This window comes from Cottoperca gobio, chromosome 16 (assembly GCF_900634415.1).
Source record: "Cottoperca gobio chromosome 16, fCotGob3.1, whole genome shotgun sequence".
Taxonomy (NCBI): domain Eukaryota; kingdom Metazoa; phylum Chordata; class Actinopteri; order Perciformes; family Bovichtidae; genus Cottoperca; species Cottoperca gobio.
In genome coordinates, this window is record NC_041370.1 from 4,560,932 (window position 1) to 4,584,394 (window position 23,463).

Consider the following 23,463-nt stretch of genomic DNA (forward strand, 5'->3'; position numbering starts at 1 on the left):
AGCAAAACGTGCACCCATTGTGCTGTGAAAACCCGTACAACTATAGGTCTACTGTAAACTTAAAATGTAAAATAGAGGGAACTATAGAAGTATGACTACTGATTTTATCTTTAGCCCACATAAAAATCGTATGGAGGGATTCGGCACTCAAGTACCCGAATTTGTGTATCTGATGTCCTTTTATGGCAATCTCAAATATGCATCCTATACATACATATTGTAATCACACTGTTTCTTTCTCTGAATTAAATTTTGGAGCCTATACATGCTATAGATGTGTCTGCATAGTCTGGATACTGGTTTAGGCTACTACAATTGGTGTGTTCTGAGCTACTTCTCCTTTTAATGTATAAACAATGCACATTGACATTTCAACTTCTTTTTACGCCAGGTGTGGCTTACAAAAGGCAATCAATCAGAGGTAGGTAATATTGGACGCGTCATGATTATCTGTGTCTTATCTTTATAGGCTTACCTTTCAAACCTGGACTTAACTTTTGTCCGACGTTTTTCTTCCTCAAAGAGTTCAACATGTCAACAGTAAGGCTGATCTTATCTTGTCTGCTTTTTAAAGAGGTCGCCGCACTGTCAGGTAAGTAGCCTGCTTATATTGTTGAAATAAAATGTTTTTGATAAACTCCTATCATATTGCAGAGACAACTTCATGTGCGCAATTACGCTTCGTTTTTTTCCAGGGAACTTCTGGCACATTACGGATCAGCACTGGGACCCAACATACAAACTGAGCGATAATCCTGAACTTGTGTGCCAATCTAGTGGCAAACGACCCGCAGCCAATGCGGGGGAATTTGGAGACTATGCTTGTGACTCGCCATGGAGTCTTATAAACTCCTCTGTGTATGCCATGAAGGATATTCTACCAGACCCGGACTTCATTGTTTGGACAGGGTATCTATCTGCTTTAGGTCGATTAAAAAAAATAAAGAATTCACAGCTTGGTGCTATCTTGTCGAGTCCCAAGTCCATTTCTAGAGAGAAATTCTTGGATGACCTGTTAACCATTGTGTTTATGTTTTTTTTTAATGAATTATCATGGAAGAATTGATACACTAAAATAATATTGAAATAGGCCTCCATTGTAAATTATATTCCGACTCTGTTTAAACGAACCCTCTACAAATGTGCAGCCTAAAATATAATCACTTCCCCATTCACCATTTAATCCTAAAACCATTTTCTATCTATTTGTTTGGCTACACAGAGATGACACACCACATGTAGACCTGGGAGAAGATGCAGTGCTCTCCATTATCAGCAACCTTACCCACATTATAAATCAGGTGTTTCCAAGTAAGTGTGAGTTCAGAGACATTTAGTGTATTCAAGGGAGAACAACAACATTCACTGTAGAGATGTAGTATTGATGAAAACTTTAAATTACTGCCTTCCTTAGACACTAAAGTGTACCCTGCTCTGGGAAACCATGACTACCACCCTAAGAGCCAGCTTCCTGCTGGCCCAAACCACATCTATAACCAGACAGCAGAAATGTGGCAGGAGTGGTTGGATCCCGGGTCCCAGGGAACATTTAAAAAAGGTAGATAGAGCCTTCTTTGATATTTATTCTTTTGATATGAACACAATTTATGACACATGGCATTATGCATTCGTCCAATTGTGTCATGCATTTTCTGCGATATTTTTCTTTACATAGGTGGATATTACACGGAAAAGCTGCTCAATCGAGCAGGTTTCAGGATGCTGGTCCTCAACACTAACCTCTACTATGACCAGAACAACGTGACCAAGGACATGGTCGACCCAGCGGGCCAGTTTCTCTGGGCGGATCAGGTTCTTAAAGAGGCCGCCAACAACAACGAAAAGGCAAAGCATCTTTTCTCTCTGTGCCTTGCAACGCGGGTTAAATTGGATTTAATGTCACGTTTGAATTACTGTATAAAGGGCAATAAAACAGTGAGTAATAAAAACCTCATACCTCTTTTTAACGCTGGTTACCAGGGTAAACAGGAAGTATACTTTAGTTGTATTCCCCTGTATGAGTAATCTAACTTTCACAACCGTACATTCCTTAAATCTGAGGGTAATTTTAACTCATGCCTCGCAAACAGATGAATACATTAAAACAGTTGAATTCTGGCTACTGTGAATAAAAATAGATCTTTTTTGCTTGTTTGTTCTACCAGGTGTACATCATAGGCCACGTGCCCCCAGGTTTCTTCGAGAAGAAGAGAAGTAAGCCGTGGTTCGTGCCTGCATTCAACAAGCTATACTTGGATTTAATTCAGAAGCATCATTCAGTCATACGTGGACAGTTCTTCGGCCATCATCACACCGATAGCTTCAGAATGTTCTACGACTCAGACGGTAAGGTCGGACTGTTCTAATACTAATAAGTGGTGGAAGAAGTATTCAGATATTTGAGTAAAAGTAACAATACCACAGTGTTGCATTCAAAATCTTGCTTAAGTGAAAGTATGAAAGCATCAAAACATACTTAAAGTACCAGAAGTCAAAGTACTCATTAAGCAGAATGACCCATCAGAATAATATATATTATATTATAATTATTGATGCATTTATGTATAAACATCACTTTAATGTTGCAGCTTGTAAAGCTTTGGAAAATGACATAATATACTGCTGGGTAGCTTAACCTATAATAATAATAATACAACATACTTTATAAGTTGATATATATTTTATATTAATCATTTAAATCTGCAAAGTAACTTCTAACTAAAGTTATGGAACAACATGTTCCTCCAAAGTGTTGTGGAGTACAAGTATGAAGCAGCTTAAAATGCAAATACTCAAGTAAACCTCATAATTGTACTTAAATGCAGTACTTGTAGTATTTGTACTTCATAACATTCCACCCCTGATTCTAGTACTACTGCTACTACTAATGCTTCTCTTGATTGGTTTGTATTTAGGTTGCTTAGTTTGGACTTTTATTGACTGTGATGTCCTGTAACTTGTGTTTCTACAGGCTCTCCTATCAGTACAATGTTCCTCAGTCCAGGTGTCACACCTTGGAAAACAACACTTCCTGGAGTTGTGGATGGAGCCAACAACCCCGGGATTCGTGTCTTTGAATATGACACCGAAACACTCCTGGTTAAAGTCTGTATCATTCCCATTCACATATGTTTAGAAGCTGCAATATACATCTTCCACACAACAACAACAAAAAACACCTAACGCTTTTATGGTTTCTGTTTCTGAAACGCACTCAGGATGTGGTGACGTATTATCTGAACCTGACTCGCGCTAATGCAGCCGGAGGACGCTGGGAGAAGGAGTATCGGCTCACAGAGAGCTTCAGAGTACCGGACGCCTCCCCGGCCTCCATGCATCAGACTCTGGAGCGTATTGCCAATGACCGCTGCTACCTGCAGAAGTACTACGAGTTCAACTCTGTGAACTATGACCTGACTGAGTGTAACAGCGACTGTCGCATTGACCACGTGTGTGCAGCCAGAGAGGTAGACTTTGAAAGGTATGAACGCTGTGTGGAAAAAGAAGGGGCTGCTGTTATGTATGGGGGGCTGCTGCCGGTCCTCTCCGTGGCTGTAGGTGTGGTGCTGGCCAATCGGTAATGATGATCTCTACAGTATCTTATTACTCATGATGTTTAAAATGCATTATTCAAGCTTCAAGGAGTGATTGGATAGAGAAACTAAAAATCAAGATAATTGTGGTTATGTAAATATTTAATATCACAGGATTAAATCGTATGACATCTATAATTCAGGTGAAGCACGTACTTAAGTAGGGAAAACACAACCTTTGGCTTCAGCAATCTTTGGTGTGGCTTTTGACCTTGGTTTATTGGTGCTGGTTGAATATCTTAATTTCCAGTCAATAGAAAAGATCTTTGTGGTTTTAATGTGGCTCCAGAGGATAAAGTACATTTTATTCAACTGTGATGTTCTGGATCAAATCAATGTTTGAAGCTTTCCCGTCAAACTCTTCTGTGTCAATTTAATAAAACCAGAAATGGCAACAAAAAAAACAGTTGTTTATTGGTTGAATGCGATTCTCACAGCAGGAATTAATGCACCGTTAATATCAGTTTTATCACGACAGTAAATCTGTTCATTGATAACAATTGCGCTCATGCCCCATATAACTTAGAAACCCATTTTATTATCAGATAAAGCTACATTATCTAGGTTCCTGTGATCCCATATCGCTATATAAAGACATAATGACTTTTTAATAACGATCAGGGAACTTAAAATGTCATAACATAACAGATGACAGACTTTGAGCCTGCTGTGAAGACACGTTTATTGAGCTTGAGCAGTGTATTTCATTGACGAATCAAAAATGACGTGGCAGTCCTGCGGTTACAGTCTTGTCACCTTCACCGTTCACATAACCAAGACCTGTTTAGCTGAAGTGAACGGCTGCATCGCCGCGTCCAGAGCCTCGCTGTAGTCTTGGAGGCCCACCTCGGTACAGGCAGGAGCGGTCAACTTTCCCCGCCGGATGAGGTGGCACAGTTCATCCAGCATGGCTCTGAATGCTCTTCCATCTACGGAGAAATTTCGTATAATATTAGCATTAAATTAATTGAAACTTTTAAAGAAATAGGAAAATCAATGCCGTCTCACCGCTCGAGTGATCTCTCTTCCACCGTGTGACCCAAAATCCCCGAACTTTCACATCCTTGAAAATGAGAGAACTCTGGAGAGAACAAGTTCAGGGAGCGTACTGAGAGAAAAGTGTCTCTGTGAAATGTAATGTTGAATCTTGGAGGCTGTAGGATGTTTCATCTTACCACAGGGACAGTCACTGGCTGTTTGCCCATCCCTCCATACGTCACCATAGATCCTCCAAACCTGGAATCCATTTAATACGTTTATTGTCCCCTCAGGGCAAAAAATATAAAAAAATATAAAACCTCCCATGTTTTCTGTCTGTACATACGACAACAATAAAAAACATTAAGTGCAATGAGTAAAAAAAGTGCAAAGTACATGAGAGTATATGGGAATTGTGTCATTTTATGATCAGATTTTCTGTTTCTGATGATCCTCACTGTAGATGACGGAGCAGTTCTGTTGCGCTCTTGCCTCCGACTCCATTCAGTGCCAGTTTAGGCTTTGTACAGGTCTTTTTAAAAGAAAAAAGAACAATATTATATTAGCAAAATAGCCAAAGCTGCATGATCGTATCTTTTAAGATGTCTTCAGAGCCACAGACCTTGAACAGTTCCATCATCTCGGGCCGCCTCAGTGTCTCTTCTTTGAGTACGTGAGTTCCTCCCATGGCCTTCAGCCTATCACTGAGCTGTGTGAACTCTGGCCTTTGTAGTAACAATGAAGAAGTTCATTACAGTCATAAAGTGAAGCACACAAAATACTCTCATGAGGACTGATAACCTGAGCCAGAGATTAGGACTGAAGCGTTTAGTCCCCTGAAAAGACTCGAGTTCACCTGTCTCTGACGACGTTGATAGTGTGTATTCCCCTCGCAGCTGCAATCTGTATTACAGCCTGCCCAACTCCACTGTTGGCTGCGTTCTGGATCACAGAATCACCTGCAAGGACAGCAGATTGCAAGAAACTGTCACATGATGGCTCTAAAAACTACACAGCATGTCATGTTTTAGAAAATAAGTAAAGCACTTTAATTGGGCGCGTTGTTCCCATCATGTTTCTACCAGCAGGATTTCTTCCTACGCAAGTTCACGCCCATAAAGCTGAGCAGGGCAGTGGCTTTAAATTCACTGAGTGAAGTAAGGATTACTTCTGTAAGTCACCTGTGCTTTAGTGGTTCTTTTAAAACAAGCATGCTAACAAAAGCTGAGAGTTTCTACAACAAGGGCCAGCACAGTTACTTCATGCCACACAGGTTTATTATTTACTGTACGATCCTACTTGGATCTTTGCCAGGTAAAAAAAGACGAAGATCCAAGTAGGATTGAAACATAGTCAATAATAAACTTTTGTGCCCTAACCAACATTTCCTTTTGGAAGTGTAAAAAGGACTCCTTCTATGTCTACCCCTGAATGTGTATGAAACATAAATAAGGATAAGACCCTGTGTGTGGAAATGATTACCTGGATTGAGATATTCAAAGTCAGAGAGCATCCTGAAGGCAGTACAAGGATTCACTCCCAGAGTGGCGGCAGACAACAAGGGAATGTCATTCGGCAGCGAGATAACATCGTCCTCTGCTAGCACTGCCTCCGTCCTCCACGTCCCTGCTCACAAAAAGGCACAACTTTCTTAGTAGCTCATGTTCATGTTGTTAATACTTATTTATGTAAGTCAAGCTGTTCTTGTTACCTAGACCAGTATCTTTTGGAATAACCCAGTCTCCTGTTTTGAGGGACGTCACCTGACTGCCCACCTCTACGACCTGGGCCACTCCCTCGTTGCCCCCAACAGCTGGGAGGTCAGGCAGGATAGCATAAGTACCTGATGAAAAAAACCCACTTTCAGATAAACAGGTGATCTTCATACCATACAAAAATAAATACTGTGTTTGGTTTCTTATCTTGTTCCTGTTGGTGGAGCTGTTTCAAATTACTGTATGGGTGCTGCTGTCTGATGTTTGGTACCTTGAATCATGTTGATGTCAGATGGGTTGATTGGAGCTGCAAGCATTTTAACCAGGACATCCTTTTCACCTATAGTGGGCAGATCTATATCCTCCAACCTGGCAATAAAAAAAACTCACATGTACAAAAGAGCATGTATACGACATGTTGTTTTTAGTTTGGTGACAAGATTCTAATGTATGAAATACAGACTTAGTCACAGATAGAATAGCTTTACATGTCTGAATAAAAGAATATTGGAAACAATGTTTTAGTTTTTAAATGTAAAAAAGCTGGCGTGGTATCCTAGACACATCATAGACAACAGTGTATGACATTACTCAAGGTGCAAACATTAATGTAAAACATAAACAGTACATTAGGATATTCACTAGAGCTGAAACAAGGAATGGAATAATTGATTGATTGAAAATTAAACAGTTTTGAATATCGATAAATCATTTGAGTCAAGTTCCAGCTATCAAATGTGGGATTATTTTGCTTTTGTCTGTTGCTGTAAATTGATTAGCACTGGATTTTTTGACCGTTGGTTGAACAAAACAAGCAATCACATTTCACATCTTGGATTGGAAATTTCAATGGACACTTTTCTTTATATAATAATTCATATAAATAGCTGAAGCCCTAATCTACATTCTATTCAGTAAAGCTTGATTTATTTATTTTTGGACTATGGCACCAGCACAGTCTTACTCATCTCAAGTCAAAAATACTTTTTAAAAACACTTCCGATAAAGCATAAATGCCAACTTTGTGCTTCCCCCTTCAGCCACTACAAATGTAACCATACAGTCTATGCTTTGTCAGTGGGTGTTGTTCGCCCTCCGACCTGAGGGGGGCAGTAATGAGCCGTGCATGACATGGCACGCCACATTAAGGCAAAGAAGAAATCGCAATAGAAAACTACAAGGGGCAATAAGGTGATATTTAAACTTTATCAGACGTGTTTTCAAGCAGTATTATTACATTTTACAAGAGACTTAAAGAATATAGAATAACTGGTTGCTATGGCAAATGGACGTCTGCCATAGCAACCAGTTCCTCCTTTTTAAGAGCATCTTTTGGCCGCATATCAACTGTAGCTATTGCGTGTGCATGTTCACAGGGACGAATAAACAATAATGTGCATTAAGACAGGCTTACTGAACGACTTTAGAAGGGTCTCCGTGTTTTCTGAACAGAAGAGTCTTGCATGTTTGTGCTGCGAGTCCAGCGGAATGACTGAAGAGAGACACGTTAGCATTTTCGCTGTGCCTTGAACATTGTGACAGAGCAGCGGCGACGCTTCTTCTGCACACCTTCTGGCTCCTCAAACACACTGTGTGAAATGGCAGCCACATCGCGACCAGAGGTTCACTTTAAACCATAAAAGTAACTCCACTATACAACAATATTTGACGTGTGAACTGTGCGTTTTGCTTGCTTTCCTCTCACTGTACGGCCATATTGGATTTTGAGGTTGTCATTGAAATGATAAACAAAGAACAGCGCCCCTGGTGGATACAGGCGGTACTGCACTGTTATTAGCTAGAACCATGGTACATTACTTTTTGGTTTCGGGGAGTTCCCAGACAGAAAAAGAGGAAATTAATGTGTTTTTATGTATTGCACTTCGTGTAATGAAACCTGGTAACATCCTGTGTGCTTTTTCTTTGGTCAGAAGTTTATTTTTTTAGACAAACAACACGTACTCTTATCGACAGTGGTGTTGCATCTACTAAAGTATGTCTGTATATACTTCCAATTCTCTACATCTAAGAAGTACTATAAGACTGCAATCAACTGGAATTGTAAATTAAATACAAAATAAATAAAACTGATGGTTTTCATTATCGATTAAGCTGTGTTTAATATTTACTGTTTTTTAAAAGTCTAACAATAGCAAAACATTGCATTGAGAAAGTCTCACCTTCATGTCCAAACCCCAAATATATTACATTTACAATAAATATATTGATATGTAAGCAGCTGTTTAAGTTCCAGTCCTACATTGTTGTAACTGTTACGCAACTACCTCTACAATATTTGAATGTTGTATACTTTTTATACAACATTATGAATATTTTACAACCAAAGCATATGGCTATTTAAACATTTCAGAATTTTTACTTGTAGAATAAACCTTTTAACACACTATAAAAGGAAATTACTTAAAACCGTATCTCCACTTTGACCTACTTTACCAACAAAATACTGGGTACTATTTTATAATAAGCTCTACTTTGTGTTTACAAGTTTAAATTAATGCCTTTTTTAATATGTATTGCAAATGAATGTATTAAGACTTTATAGATTAATCATAAACCCTTATTAAAAGTATTACAGAAATCCTTTTGGCTGGTATATCCTCTTTTGTAAAGGTGCCCTTCTGCACAGTGATTACTTTTGATACTCTCAACACACCTTTCGGATAAATACATGTGCACATTTATACCAGTAGGATTTTAAAAGTAAGAATTATTCCTTTGTTTGGATGAGCTGGAAAAAAAAAAGCAGGCAAAAGAGACACATGAATATTGACATTTACTAGGAAATGGAGCAGATCTTTACATATGGAAACATAATCACAGTAATACTTTGAAAAGCCTACATGCTGCTCATCATTGACAAACTAGCCATTAAATCAAGATAAGATGGATCAAGATAGATGTCGTTTTATGGCAGTAAACATTGATACAATCATCAGTTATAAATGCACATATTTTTGGAAGTAGCTCTAGCCATTTATCCGATAAGATACAACACCACAGATTTAATGGCTGATGGTCACAAACAAGATGTACCATGAAAAGCACACGTAACGCAAACTGTGATACAGAATGCTTTGACGTGCTTCAAATGTTGCCCTGAGCACATATTCTTACAAGTCCTTGGATTTTCAAGGTATATCTGACCCATCTAACACCCGACATTGAAATCACAATAACACACCACTGAGGGTTCAAACAGGTTTGTTGCAGTCAGAATGTCTTTCAATGACTTTAGTTTCCAAATGATACTTTGAAAACATCACTAAGTACAGCAGAATATTGCAAACATTACAATACAACACTTCCATTCGACCTTTATCTAAATAGTGGGCGTCAGAATCCAAGTAAGAGTTTGACAGACGAGTTAGTCCATGGTTTTTAAACAAAAGTTAATTACAGATTGATAACAAAAGTCATCCATGTGTGTCCCTTCTTCAATTGGAGAGAAAGGAAAGTGTTCAAGTTAGAGGATATACTAGCACTACAATCATTGGTGGTAAATTCAACATAAAAATACACAGAAACGTAAACCATTCCATCTAATCAGAGCACTTTAACAATCTTTTCGTCCTTTCATATCCTGAGTGAAATTATCAAGTTATTCAATTATTAAACGTATATAAAACACCACCATAAACAGGAGTTTATGAAACAATAGGAGTGTTAAGTCATCCATGACACTTTCTTTTGTCTTAAGCATTGATAGTCTGAAACACCAAAGTATCGGCCATGTGTTGAGATGAGACAACCCCAGATTATAAACTACTAGCCCCAATCCCTTTTACAATATTCTACTACATCCCCATCTACAACGATTATAGAGGAAAAAAAATACAATAATAGTGGAACATTTTCTTCATATCATGGCAAGGTATGTCAAAGAAGAGAAAATATAAAAGATCATCATCACACTGGGTGGTTGACAAAAGTATAAGAGTCAAAAAGCGGATGAATCTCAAACTATTTCACTTCATTTGCTTTTTTTTTTGGCCACAATCGTATTTATTTTCCTTAAAAAGTAAAAAGAAAATTGTTGCACCAAGGCATTACCAAACCTATATTACTTTGGCATTTTTGTCCTACGCTTCACATCATGCGGATGAACATTCGGTCTCTACTTGTCTTGAATAAACACTCCTCGACTCCTTCTGATCAATCTGAAGTATTCCCTGAGTTTTCAGATTGGCAATTCCTGAGATGAGCCGAAGAGTGTTTTTTTTCCCTCCCCAACCAGCGACCGACTGTACGTGGTATATGAAAATAAAATAAAAATACAGTATAAAATACGGAACATGTTCAGAAAAAAAATAAAAGATTAAACTGAATATAAGAAATTAATGCATCTTACACATGATTAGTGCAGAGTAACATTGCATTGGTTTTGGCATAGATAGGAATAACAATGGGACTCTCGTCTGAAAGGCTCATTGTGCACAAAAACAAAGAATTAAAAAAATCATACAAGGCAAAGAAAATAAAACTCACAGTTACCGTCACTCCTCATAATACCTGTAGAGTATGTACTGTATATTGTTACTCGTGCGTTGCAATATATTACTGTTCCACTGTATTCATTACTGCATTGAATTATTGTCGAGGACAATGACAGTGATTTATCAAGCACATATGTACACGGTAATACGAGTACCTTGATGTTAAGAATGTGTTACCCAAATATATTCTCAAGTCATATATAGCTTTGAATGACATTCGACAGCTTTTCTGATGTCCACTAAAACATTCTTTGCTGAGAGGCATCAACAGGAGCAGAGGGCGAAGCTGCAGCACTCTTGGATGAAAATAAATAAAGTAGTATGACTTTTTAAAAGGCTTTAGAATAATTTTACATATATATTAAATTGGGTGTAAAAGTAGTTTCAGCTTCTCCTGTAAAACGGGAGTAAAACGCTGAGTCGCTATCTAGTTCTACATGCTCCTCTGTGCAGGCTTGGTGTTCCTGAACTATGACCCTACTGAAAGGGTTATAGGGAGGTAATGTCTTAAATAACTACCTACAAATGGATCACACTGGATATAAACAAAAACACCAGCCTTCCCACTGGCAACATTATGTCTGATTCTGCCTCATTTCATTCAAGTATCAAGAGGAGAGCTAGCTGGACCCTCAGTAACTCAGTCCAGGTCAAGTATCGTGTTAGAAGTGATGATGCATTGGAATTCTATCAAATCCAAGTTGAGGTTATTATAAAGTTGCAGTATTTCTTTACACATCAACCAAATGAAATGAGAAAATACTGAAGATGGAAAGTTGACGAAGCTCCCAGAAAGATTAAATAGTAACTTAACACCAGGCTGAACAACAGGACTTAAAGAGTAACGACACCCCGACTAATAATTATGGCCGTCCTCGACTAAAGACAATTGTTATTGTGTCGACTAATCGATTAGTTGATTTAATCGACATCTGTAAAACATGCAAAATCATCACTTTAAATTAGGATACCAAGGATGTGGTCATGTTTTTTTAAATAAAGTAATTCAGCATGAAAAAAGCATTTTAAAACAACTAAAGAGATCTTGGGGGCAGCCTTGTGTTTTGCGATACTCTGCAGCTATGATGTAGCGATCGGTACCATGCTTGGTCACAGACCCAAGTAAAAACTGACCACATCCAGCTGGAGAGCAGTCAAAGGTTCATCAGAAGTGGTCGTTGGATGGTGGACAAGCTTTCGATACATCCTTCAAATGTTCAAAGGGAGTGTTAAGTTACTCTTTAATAGGATCTATTTCAACTAATGGCAATGCTGTGTAAATACTGTAGTGCAATAAGGATTTGATTTTATCCCAATTCAAATCATAATCTCTAAAACTGTATTCTGAGAATATTTGGTTTACCACCAGCGGTTAAGAATGACAGCATCGGTAGCAGACCGAACATGCACCAATGAGGTAGATCGTGCACCTTTAGACAGCCAGCAAAACACTGGATGAAACTAATGAAATGACAAAAAAAATAACTCTTGACCAAAAGCTGGAAACCACTTCTGGTCTGACATTCATTTGGCCCCAGGATAACTGGATGGTCAACTGCAATACCGGCAGATGCCAATACATTGCCTATAGCTATACCCTAAAACCCGTCCCATATGTTTTCACGATCCCTCCCATTCCCCATGCGATATGCAAAGTAACATTCATTACAGAGGTACCGACTGTCACGTCTCTGCCTTGTCGGATAGTGAGGTGTAACAGTCAGGAGACTAAATGGTAAGGCAGCAAAAGTGTAACTGTATACTAAACAAACTTACCGAGTATTACGCAAAAACAAAAAAGGAGGTACAATACCCACAGGAGGGGCATAGTTTCACATAAAGAGAACAGATTCTACAAAAACTCATTAAGATAATCCGTTATATGGCATCGCTCACTACAATATCATGCCCCTCAAACATTTAGAAAGCGTCCTGAGTGCAATAATACAGCAGTATTCTAGAGTTACACCAACTGAAAACAAACAAACAAAAACTTTAGCAACATTCTTCATCAGCAAAAATTATTATTTTTTTAACCTGAGGTAGTTCCAAAAGCAGCTTCAACAGGTGGAAGGGGATCCATGTGTCCCCTCTCTCCATCAAAGCGGTTTGATTGGCCTCTGTGCTTCCCCCGGCGTTAGTGTTGCTCAATTTTCTCGCTTAATCAGAGGTCTCGGGAGGCGGTGCCGAGTGGCTGTGCTCCTCCTCCTCGTCTCCTTTCAAGGGGGACGGTTTTCCCTGAGAACCCGGTGAGGACTGTTGTGCTTTGATTGGGCAGTTGGCAACCATGTGGTCGATGCTCTGGCAGAAATGGCACTTCTTGGGCTGGGGTGGTAACTTGCACTCTTTGGCATGGTGGTCCAGGCCTCCGCAGTTGTAGCACCTACAAGAGCAGAGAGCATTAAGTTGCATGTAATGCGTGTTTGGCCACTTGGGGGCAGAAGACAGAATCTTTGAACACAACAATGACATCATTACATGTCTGAGAGCAACATTATTCATCTTTTGGAGTTTTCTTTGAGGCCACCGTGCAAATGTAAGTCTAATATTCACTCTCATTTCATCTGTTTTTTTGTCTCCACTTATTCTTGAGGGAAACATCTGGCTCTTCCACAAAAAGTAAACTTGTACACATCTCCTCCATCACCCCAATTGAAAAAGCTTTAACCGCTGGACGCAGGAAGATGTGGCCATATTGCATAATTGGCTTCCAAACTATTTGTTTTGTCTTTAACTCAAATGTAAGATGAATCAAAAGAGAAACTTTCCTCCTTCAGCAGATACATGTGAAAAAAGCTTTCTAATGTGAAACTGCACAGTGAAGGTATAACATCCAAACAAAGCACACTTGGAGTGACGGGGGACGTTAAGTTGCACCGTTGTGCCACTAGATGGCTGCATTTCACATGGAATGACTTGAGACAAATCTTGCAAGGGCATTTCAGGTCACACCACATTGCTCTGTGGAGGAGCACACTAGGTCAGGACGTCTAACAATATGTCGGCTTCTTAGATGGTCAAAATTAAACCAAAATGTATGAAATCTTATTAGCAACCAGAGACGAAGCGACTCCTAGTTTTACACGGACCTGTATGTTACCAGGACTCATCATCTCGAGGTATTGCGAACAGCTTGTCCCATTTGTCAGTTTGTCGCTGCCGAAAGCTTCCCGTTTGACTCTATTGTATCAAACTAAGACGCACGTTTCATCGGCATTGAACTTTAGAAATGGGTCAGCGGGAGCCATCACGGGTGCCATCGGCCAACCTCTGTTCGAACATAATCTATAGAATGGCCACGCGTGCAGGGGTGGAAGACAGATGGGTAGTGGGCGTGGGGCGGTCACTCTGTGCCACTGCGGACCCGCTGCCACCATTGTAGCAGCAGATGACGTTTGAACAGGTCGGCTGCACAGGGGTCAGTGTGGCCGTTGGGGCCTGTGTCAAGGTCTATACCGTCACATCACAGAACCTCCCTACATCAGCATCCATCAGGAGGAAAGTGGAGGGAAGGGGAAGTGGTCCCTTTGTCTGAAAAAGCTGCAGTAATGACCTCTGAACCCTGCCCTTCCCACCCTCTCTTCACTTCTCTAACCCCCAATCCCATCCCAGCCCCCAGCCCTTTTGCATTTACTCATACACTGTTGCCATGACAACGGCGACCTTTCACCCCCTTGCCAGGGCTCTTACATCTGTTATCAATTAAATGGACAGGAGCTCTTTCCCCACCCTCACTTGTACGTACACACACACACACACACACACACACACACACACACACACACACACACATACATAGGTGGTCTATAAAAAGGTTAGAGTGAAATACAGCGGTTCACTTTGGTGGGAAAAACATGAACTAAGATGTTCCAAAGATATCTTACTATTCGTGATAATCAATAATACATGAACCAATGACACGGCAGCCAGTTGCATAATGAAATACGCTAGAGGGGAATGATATCTTATCCATCATCATCATCATCATCATCATCATGGTTACAGTAGTGTGAAGGCAATATGCCCATGTATACTACTGGTCTTAACATAGATTTTTGGGTGTAATGGATCAGTGTGGTCTAGGGAGAGTTATTGAGTCGCAGCGGGCCTCCCAGGACTCTTTGAGGCGGTAATGATCTCTGTTCTCACACTGACTACTCTCTGGCTCTAATCACAACTGACAGGGAGGTGAAGTTGATACACCTCTAACCCCCTTGCTATTATTGATATTCAAAGAATGGTCCAAAAATCAAGACCCCCTTGGCTATTCTTTGTTTTCATGAAACCCTTGAAGCTTCAGAAGATATGTTTCATGAAAACATATTTACAGTTTGATCATTAATTTTGTGTAGCCTTCACAGAAGCCAAACTCTTGAAAGTACTTTTTCAAGGATCGTGTAAAAAAAAAAAAAGTACCAATCAAACCAAAATATAGAATAACATTTTAAAAATCACCTCTATCGCAGTAATGAGGAAGGACTGCTATAATAACCAACAAACTAGATTAATGTTTAGGTTATTCAAAATCATTTTTGATATGTGATTGGAGTTACAAATCACATTGGTGGTTTTGAGAGCGAGAGAGCGAGAGTCAGTGGGTGTGATTTCACTAGGGGCCAGCAGATTTAAACAGTTATTGATCCAGGTCACACGTCAAGCCTGCTGGTGTGACCCTTGCTAGGGCTGGAGGTGGGGGTTGGGGGTCGAGGAATAGGAAGGAAAATGGGGAAACTAAAGCTCTATTGTATATCTGATCCAAACTGGACTCAACAATGACTGTTGACTCCTGAGAAATAAAGCCTCTACGGGCGTCTAATGTAAAAAGGTGCACAATCGACTGCTGGCCAATGAAAACTAAGCATCTCAAAATGTGGCGAGTCATTTTGAATTTAATTTAAAGTGTCCCTTTACAGGTTTAGAACATTTCCCTGCTAGCATTCATCAAATTCTAGAATTTTTTCCAGATCATTCCTGCTTACTTATCGCCCTTTGAACGTCGCTTCTGGACCTTCTTGCCTTTGGGTCTCCTTTCGCTGCCCACACAGTGGATGCCGTCTGGCCCGGTAACTCGCTGCGACTCCAGGCCCTTTGATGACTTCTTGAAGGTGAACTCGACCGCCTCGCCTTCCTTCAGGCTGCGGAAACCCTCCATGTGCAACTTGCTCTGAAATGTGACAAAGGAAGAGGAGTCGGTATACTTTGGCCCTTAAGAACAACCCCCACCCATGCTTTGCTGAGTGATACCATCAGAGCCCGATAGGTATTTTAAGGTGATCATTATGTCTCACCTGATAAATGAACAAGCACTACAAAGCGTTGCTGTTCCCACTCTACTGATATCTTTAATACACTGCGCTGAATTAAAAAGGCACGTTGTCTTAATGCTGCTTTGTCTTTTAGCTGTGTTTGAGTGGTAAACCTGATGAGGATAACCTTCAACCCACCCACCCCCCCCCCCCCCCCCCCCTCCAGGGGAACAGCATTCCACACTGCTGCCCCCACCCCATCTCTCTTCCCACCCACATCACAAAGCTCCACTAACACACTGACCACCACCACTAACCCTAAACTGCAGGATGCTGGGGTTAGTGCAGCGGTTGGGGGTGGGGTGAGAAGGCAGCGTGCTTCTCTGGGAGGTTGGGGGTCAGGGTGACATTCCTTGGATAGTTGTTTGGCAGAAAGACGTGGAAGATAAAAGTTGAGGGAAAGCACAAATGATTGATATGTGCCTTTGATAACAGCACTTCAAATATGTGACATTTTTGGGTGAAAGATTTTATTTTGTAGCGCATCTGACGGACAGCAACGTTGGGAGGTGTGTTCGCTAATTAACAATGGAGAAACAATGGAAAGGTATGAATATGCTTAAGAGTAAACACTAACTTAGCCGCCTGCTAAGCTACATATTCACCCGCCGTGACCTTTGGAGGAGGTTCTTATACGTGCCAGAAACATTTCCGATCTCAAAAGAAAAGAGTGACGAAGGGAAGGGAAGGTGTGGAGTGGTTTTGAGTATAAAACTCAGAGCTAAGCTAACACAACATGGGAAACCCCTCTCTAAAAGTCCCTTGGCGGGACTGCGAGATTAACTTGTCACAACTATAGAGGCTGTTGATATAAGAAGAAAGATCCATGATGTAGCAGGTTTGTTTTGACAGACATTAATACCATTTTCTTTATCTCATTTCAGAGTAAAGTTACATCCAATCGTCAATTATGAACAACCGTCTGCACAACCAGAGATCCAACAGAGTTTCTCAAAGCACACAGTTTATTGTGAGGAGAGACCAGGGCCCGCTTTAAACCAAATCCAACAGGAGAATCCTTTAGGACAGTTTATCAATTAAAAGGATACAAGTAGTGATCTGAAAGCTAGCAACACCCACTGCAATAAAAACAAACAAAAGCCCCATCTTCTCTAATCCTACGACTCGCAGTTGAGCATCTGCTGCAAAGTGGTGAGCCGTGACATTTGAGTGGCAACATGGACGTCCTCAAAGCCCCAATCCAGTCCTGCCTCTCTGCCGTGGTGACCGTTAACCCATTTCCTCTTCCATGTGTGACCTTCCCCACCCCCATAACGGACCCTCACCAGCCACATGCCCACATCAGAATATCCACACTCACAGGTACAGATCACGGGGGGGGGGGGGGCCTTTAACTTCAAGGATCTGATGTTGAGGCGTTATTAGTGGGGTCTACTGTAAACTCTGTCCAGAATGTGTCTAGAAGCCAAGTGAGGCAGAGAAAGACATCAGAGCAGCGAGGGACAATAGCAGGACTGCTGCTGAGACAAAGAGGGGCTCGGTCACGGTCGAGGGGTGCTTCATTCGGATGCATGGCTCTATTGTCCACCTGCACAAAAGGCCAGTGGACCCTGGGAGTTAATTTTCCTTGACACACGGCCACTAATTTTAGGGTTGAGGCCTTTTACGTTGCCATAACCCCTAAACATCCATCATTGACACGCGTGTCTCTACCTTTTCTCGTGACAGAGAGGGAAGTAAGTCGTTGGTTACGCATGTGTTGGGGATAAATTGAGAGCATAGTGTGAGGTTAATGCTTCAGTAAAGCAGTGAGCGGTACAACTTTTTAATCTAAATTTAAGCCTACCTAAGATGCATATAATGGCAGTTCACGTGCAGTTAAACCACCCTCTCTATCTTCTTGTAAATCTCCAACTACTGGGGCACAAAACTGCAAGTTTCTATCCCCAGTTAGCTCATTGTTTGGGTTGCATTATGATTAATCAGGCACCGACTTCCTATGGATAGTCAAACAATATGTCGGTTACAACAGCTGCACAAAACAGAGAGATCTCTATATGCATCATCAAAAGCAGACAACTGAAAAACAGAAATGAGTGAGACCGGCAAGAGTCTGCAAACTGGATTCAACCAAGTGTAGAACATGTAAGCTTTAAAGAATACAATTTAAATGTCAGGCCGACTTCATATAGATATATCTACAGCAAATAAAGTGAAATCTTTTAAAGAGAAATTGCACTTTGGTAGACAGATGTCTCCACAGCATGAGGCCCTGGAGGGTCGTGGCACGGTGTGGACAAGGAAATGTACTGAAACTACACCCTGAGATCTCCTTTCCTCTTTAAAGCTAGTTTAACACAGTGCCACACACACACACACACACACACACACACACACACACAGAGAGGGGGTTGAGCGAACAGCAAAGAGCCTTTAATCACTTTATGACAGGAACCTTGAGGTGAATGAGCAGCTAGTGGGGACTCCTCTCATTCACATGCTAAGCCTTTATCTTATCAGACAGCAATGGAGGCGCTAACTCACATGAGAAGTAGGAGGGATATGCAACCCCCCCCCCCACCCCCCCCAGCCCAGCTCTCTACCTCCCACTTCACTAGTCTTATGCAAGAAGGTGAATGAAGATTTGGCTAAAGAACTGAGAAGTTTTCTTTCATCTCAATCTGATAAAGAAACAATGAAGCCAAGTGAAGACGTGTTTGATCGGACCATCACCAGCCGTACAACTAAAGTTACATTTAAGTGAGAATGTGCACCGCCCTCACAAAAGTTTAGTCATGGTGGTCATTTATAAATACAAGTGATTAAGTAGTAGAATCATGAATGTTTCCTAACATAGGTGTGTGCTAGAAGCCCGTTGTGATCAATAATCAATGTTCAGATGGCTTGTCTATTCACTGAGGTCAACCATTTTAAAACCTTATGCTTTTTAAAACAGATCCAACGCTAAATGGCAAAATGTGACTCCTCATTTCCAAACAAAAACTTAAGTGATCAAATATTGACTCTTCAAAATAGCTTCAGAAAAGAATCAATGGCACTTTTCCTTCACCTTAAAAAGACTAGCTTTCATGCAGCTCACACAGCACTCAATTTGATCTATATTTCACCTTATAAGCATTGATGTCATGATATTTAAGTGTGTATCTCTAACCACACGTTTGTTTCTCCCTCTCATTATATTAGTGTCCCTAATAAAAAAATGAAAAACCACGAGGGAGGCCCGCAGCTCTCCTCTGGCTTGCAACACGTGTTCCCCTCAGGGGAGAACCACCCACCACACTGCAAAAAGACTCCCATTTAACCTAAACTAATCTTATATTATGTTAACTTTTAACATATCAAAACTCCTGCGAAGAGAGAGTTAGTTGTGTTTCCAGTTACCTTTCCATTTTTTTTGTATTATTATTCCGGTATCATTTTACTTAAACTAATGAGTCATCGCTGACTGGTTTCAACAATACACAAAACAAATGTAATTAAGCTGTATTGGAAACAGGTGGGGTGATCTCACTCTTGGTCAGAGGGTTTTTGAGAAGTAGATTTTCAGCCCCGATATATGTTGATACTTTTTTTAGCAGTTGTTGAGATGCAACGCCGGTGTTGGGTTTCCGTGCATTGCTGGGTCACAGTTTCAGCCCCACCGAGAGAAGTCATCCTACCTGATGGACAAACACATCAACCGGTTCGTCCAGTGGCAATCCCTCTCGGTTAGTCATGGACAGGAACCCGAAGCCCATGCGGACGTTGAACCATTTACACACGCCAACCCCGTGGAAAGACTGTGAGTCCTCCTCGGTGCTCGGTCCTTCATCCTCCTCGGTCTTACACACTCCTGCAATGAAAAGTGGAATTACTAAATCTAAAATAAAGATATACATTGTTGTAAATGCAATGTTGTTTTAAAAAGTACACACAAAAAAAAATAGGGTTACATTTCGTGATACCGGAAAAAACTTTTCTCCTCTTTCTATTGCGTTGCTGCATCATCAATCGATATGAATCAATGAAATGAGTTACAAGCTGAGGCGCTGGTTTTTTTGGGCTTAATTTCGATTATCACGAATTTCGTAAAGCAACTTGAACAACATACGACGTTATTTCTCAATGAAAATACCAGAAGTCTGTGCAAAATAAGGGACTTTAGAGGCTTGCATGATGTCAGAATCTCCTAAAGAGCGTTTAATGCATTGAAAAAGACGCACGAGCGGCACATCACGTGCGTGAACAATGCCTTTAAAATGTTCCACTTTCAAATCAGATAGACAACCCCATCACAAAACAACTTAATTAACTCGAAGCTTTTAAAACGCAAAGAAATGCAGTTTATTCTGTTACTCAACCTGGGAATTCCTGGTTGGAAACGGAGCCCATGTCTTCAGATAAATTGAGTTGAGTCAGAAGTAGCACCAGAGCTACAGTATCCTTTTTGCTTTGCTTTTTTTTTTTAGCCCTCAAACTGGGTAATCCTCACAGATTGCCACTTTCATGCAAAATGCTGCGAAAAGCAGAAACTGCGCAGCGAGAGGGAAAGCGGGAGAGGGAGGTAAACAAAAGGGGGCTGGCAACCTAAACAATGAGGGGTGGAGGGGGTGGGGGTCACCGAGCAGGATTTTTTACTGAAGAACACCCCCCCCCCTTCCCTAAAAAAAAAAACCTGTAAAACAATGCAAGAAGAGAAGAAGACATAACTCCCCCCCAACAGCTCCCAACATACCTTCTGCCATGTTTGTGGGCCAGTTTACTCCCAGTGTCTTTCTTTCCTGAAACACGTTGTTCGTCTCTCTCTCTCTCTCTCTCTCTCTCTGTCTCTCTCTCTCCTGCGGTGGTCAGCTCTGTGTGTTGGTCAATACAAATGACCATTTCTCATCCAACAAACCCCCCACACACACTCTCGGTCATGTCCACGTGATTCACAATTATAGTCCCCAAGGATATATTGGATATTGTGTAGATAGAAGGGCCCACATGTGAGAAGTGACCAATCACTTGTAACGAAAGATTCTCATGATATAATTATGGTATTTCTACCCAGACTTGTAGGATACTCTGAGTAAGTTCAGTGACTTAACACATTTACAATTACGGTCATTTTTCACGCTATGTTTGCACAGTTTGCAGGACTGTATAAAACAAGTTAAACCGGCTTTATTCAGATCTTTCTCAAAGGACCTCTGCGCTATACAGAACGAGTTTGAATCACGACACTAAAATAGGCAGAATTAAATAATATTTGGGTTTACCTACTTTAAAATGTGATCTAAAAGCCTGAAGTGCCTGTTTTAAAACATCCAGCATTTAAAAAAAAGTAAGTTTTGGTTCAATACATGTTTTTTAAATTAGGAATCAAGTGAATATTTGAAAGACACTAAAATGATTTACTTAATTGTAGGCTACTTCGTGTCATCGTCGTTTCTTTGCGATCAGTGAGTTGTTTAGCTGCTGTCCTAACATGCCAAAGAAAGGTTTGTAATGGTAATCCAGATAAAAGCTGGAGAGGGGGGGGGGGGGGGGAGTGTTTCCTTTCTATGCAGCAGAGAAGAAACAGCGAAACTGTCTCAAACAACCGAGAAAGAGAGTTTAATATAGAAGAAAACGACTTAAAATACTAAAATAAAATAAAGAACAGTTTTTTTTTTTAAACTGCCCACAAATGCAAGATGGCAGCATGTAAACAAGCCAAGCTGGTCAAACGAATTCATGGATCAATAGTGATTGATCTCAACATGTTAAGATGTTGACTCGTGTCCTTGTGGAGTGATGGATGAATCAAAGACAGAGGGAAGTGAAGCAGTCCAGCTGAATCAAAAAACGATATCATAAGAGTCATTTAGAAATACCTATAGGCGACATTAAATACATAGAATAAAGAAAGGAAATATATTTTATTCGTTCTGATTATACCAACAAACGTCAGAAGGATGACCCAATTTATTTGTAAATGAGTTTGAAAGAAAAGTTAATCTTAATTGTAAACCTGTTCAGTTAAATAAGTTACATTTATCTGTGAACATTACCTCACTTATTCAGTATTTCCTTAGTGAATTGAAGCACAGCTCCACCTCTGTGTGTGACGCCTGATGGATGTTTCAGAGGTGACCTGTCGATTTCATCACAACTACCACAACGACCCCTTGTGGACCCGTAAAACCCGCATTTATGGCCCTCTGCGTTACATAATCGACAGCATTAAATATCCCAGATTATATAAATGCCAAAAGTATAAATCAGAGAAAGATATGCACCATGACAATGCGTTAAATATATATATTTAAAGAAACTTGGAATACATATGTTTATAAACAGGCTTCATGGCCGGGGAGGGATTATATTAACCATTATGTTTTGTTATTAAGACGATCACACACCAAATATATTTGTATTAATATAACCGGGTATTAAGTTGTTTTTCCTTGTTAAATTTATTCATCATCCTGATTTGATTTTTTTCTTTTTATATGGTTCCGAAAATTAGATTTTATTATGGGATGTTGAAATATAAAATGACAAAAGTTGGTAAATTAGATAATATTCGTAATCTAATTTACCATTGTGTTTTTGAAAGTAAAGTAAAAGTATGTGCATGTATTTTACAACTTCCTGATTTCGAATAAAATTACCTAATTTATTACATTTTTGGGGGAATTTAGCAAATAAATTTGAATTTAATTTAAATAGGAAATAAAGAAATGTTTCTATTTATTGTTGGTGCAGTTGGAGATTGATACATAAATAGTGAATATTGCAGGGTCCGAATTTCACACTTATAAGGATGAATATTTACGCCACTTTATTATACAATTCTGTAATATACTTTATGTCTCCTTAAACATCAATGTCCTCGACAATAGGAGGATGAAGTTTGTTGGACAAACGTCAGAATTATCGCCGGTTGCACGAAGCAATATCAGTTTATGCTTAAACAAACTGCTCAGTAGACAAGAACAACTATCCAATAAAGTATCAGTAAACCAGATCATTTCCACTGGAGGGGTCAGTGCCCAAAGTGCTGCCTCAGATTATTTTGGCCGGAAACCAAGATCTCACCGCTGGACTCCAGCCAAAGTGCAACGAGCTATGAACTGCAATTAATCAATCCAGTATACTATTGTTTGAACAAACAATGTTTCCTTTAGCAAACCGCAGGACGTCCTTTTGGTGACATGTTGCTTTCCAGGAGACTTTCTAAACTCCCATCATTTTTGTTCAAAGTCGGAAGTCATAAATACAAAAATAAAGAGATATTTTGCTTTCGTTTAAAAAGGAATAAATAGAAGAAAAACAAATCTCAAGAAAAAGCTATTTGATTTAGCTGTTTTCCACCACGGATATAATAATAATAATAATAATAATAATAATAATAATAACAATAAAAATA

The 23,463-nt window shown here is 40.0% G+C and overlaps 3 protein-coding genes across 7 annotated transcripts; 1 reads left to right on the plus strand and 2 right to left on the minus strand.

Annotated features, from left to right (window-relative positions):
- Nucleotides 1–243: 243 nt before the first annotated feature.
- Nucleotides 244–3,983, plus strand: smpdl3b (sphingomyelin phosphodiesterase acid like 3B). 2 transcript variants are annotated; one of them, XM_029450846.1, is made up of 10 exons: nucleotides 244–318; nucleotides 392–421; nucleotides 524–592; nucleotides 696–909; nucleotides 1,223–1,311; nucleotides 1,415–1,558; nucleotides 1,676–1,845; nucleotides 2,166–2,346; nucleotides 2,972–3,105; nucleotides 3,219–3,983. In XM_029450846.1, the coding sequence occupies exons 3-10, from the start codon at nucleotides 532–534 to the stop codon at nucleotides 3,579–3,581; spliced, it is 1,356 nt and encodes a 451-aa protein (XP_029306706.1). In that variant the 5' UTR covers nucleotides 244–318; nucleotides 392–421; nucleotides 524–531; the 3' UTR covers nucleotides 3,582–3,983. The 2 variants fall into 2 exon arrangements, with proteins under 2 accessions (XP_029306706.1, XP_029306705.1); XM_029450845.1 differs by lacking the exon at nucleotides 244–318 and having other exon boundaries at nucleotides 372–421.
- Nucleotides 3,984–4,257: 274 nt separating this feature from the next.
- Nucleotides 4,258–8,036, minus strand: mecr (mitochondrial trans-2-enoyl-CoA reductase). The gene is made up of 10 exons (XM_029450847.1): nucleotides 7,701–8,036; nucleotides 6,558–6,655; nucleotides 6,283–6,414; nucleotides 6,054–6,197; nucleotides 5,428–5,530; nucleotides 5,194–5,296; nucleotides 5,030–5,103; nucleotides 4,769–4,829; nucleotides 4,602–4,674; nucleotides 4,258–4,522 (listed from the first exon to the last, which is right to left on the minus strand). The coding sequence occupies exons 1-10, from the start codon at nucleotides 7,895–7,897 to the stop codon at nucleotides 4,359–4,361; spliced, it is 1,149 nt and encodes a 382-aa protein (XP_029306707.1). The 5' UTR covers nucleotides 7,898–8,036; the 3' UTR covers nucleotides 4,258–4,358.
- Nucleotides 8,037–9,063: 1,027 nt separating this feature from the next.
- On the minus strand, nucleotides 9,064–20,896 carry lin28aa (lin-28 homolog Aa). 4 transcript variants are annotated; one of them, XM_029452612.1, is made up of 4 exons: nucleotides 20,803–20,896; nucleotides 19,748–19,920; nucleotides 15,780–15,964; nucleotides 9,064–13,183 (listed from the first exon to the last, which is right to left on the minus strand). In XM_029452612.1, exons 1-4 carry the CDS (start codon nucleotides 20,810–20,812, stop codon nucleotides 12,961–12,963), a joined length of 591 nt encoding a protein of 196 aa, XP_029308472.1. In that variant the 5' UTR covers nucleotides 20,813–20,896; the 3' UTR covers nucleotides 9,064–12,960. The 4 variants fall into 4 exon arrangements, with proteins under 4 accessions (XP_029308472.1, XP_029308471.1, XP_029308473.1 ...); XM_029452611.1 differs by lacking the exon at nucleotides 20,803–20,896 and adding an exon at nucleotides 20,429–20,610; XM_029452613.1 differs by lacking the exon at nucleotides 20,803–20,896 and adding an exon at nucleotides 20,021–20,120.
- Nucleotides 20,897–23,463: the final 2,567 nt, after the last annotated feature.

Excerpts from the sequence above, each read along its gene's own strand:
- mecr (XM_029450847.1), bottom strand. The coding sequence starts at position 7,897 with ATGTGGCTGCCATTTCACACAGTGTGTTTGAGGAGCCAGAAGGTGTGC. Across the intron at positions 6,656-7,700 it reads GACCCTTCTAAAGTCGTTCA|GTTGGAGGATATAGATCTGC; the intron begins GTAAGCCTGTCT and ends TTTTATTGCCAG. Across the intron at positions 4,523-4,601 it reads GAAGAGAGATCACTCGAGCG|ATGGAAGAGCATTCAGAGCC; the intron begins GTGAGACGGCAT and ends ATTTCTCCGTAG.
- smpdl3b (XM_029450846.1), top strand. The coding sequence starts at position 532 with ATGTCAACAGTAAGGCTGATCTTATCTTGTCTGCTTTTTAAAGAGGTC. Across the intron at positions 910-1,222 it reads GACTTCATTGTTTGGACAGG|AGATGACACACCACATGTAG; the intron begins GTATCTATCTGC and ends TTGGCTACACAG. Across the intron at positions 2,347-2,971 it reads AATGTTCTACGACTCAGACG|GCTCTCCTATCAGTACAATG; the intron begins GTAAGGTCGGAC and ends GTGTTTCTACAG.
- lin28aa (XM_029452610.1), bottom strand. The coding sequence starts at position 20,075 with ATGATGCAGCAACGCAATAGAAAGAGGAGAAAAGTTTTTTCCG. Across the intron at positions 19,921-20,032 it reads GAGGAGAAAAGTTTTTTCCG|GAGTGTGTAAGACCGAGGAG; the intron begins GTATCACGAAAT and ends TTTTCATTGCAG. Across the intron at positions 15,965-19,747 it reads TTGATGTGTTTGTCCATCAG|AGCAAGTTGCACATGGAGGG; the intron begins GTAGGATGACTT and ends GTCACATTTCAG.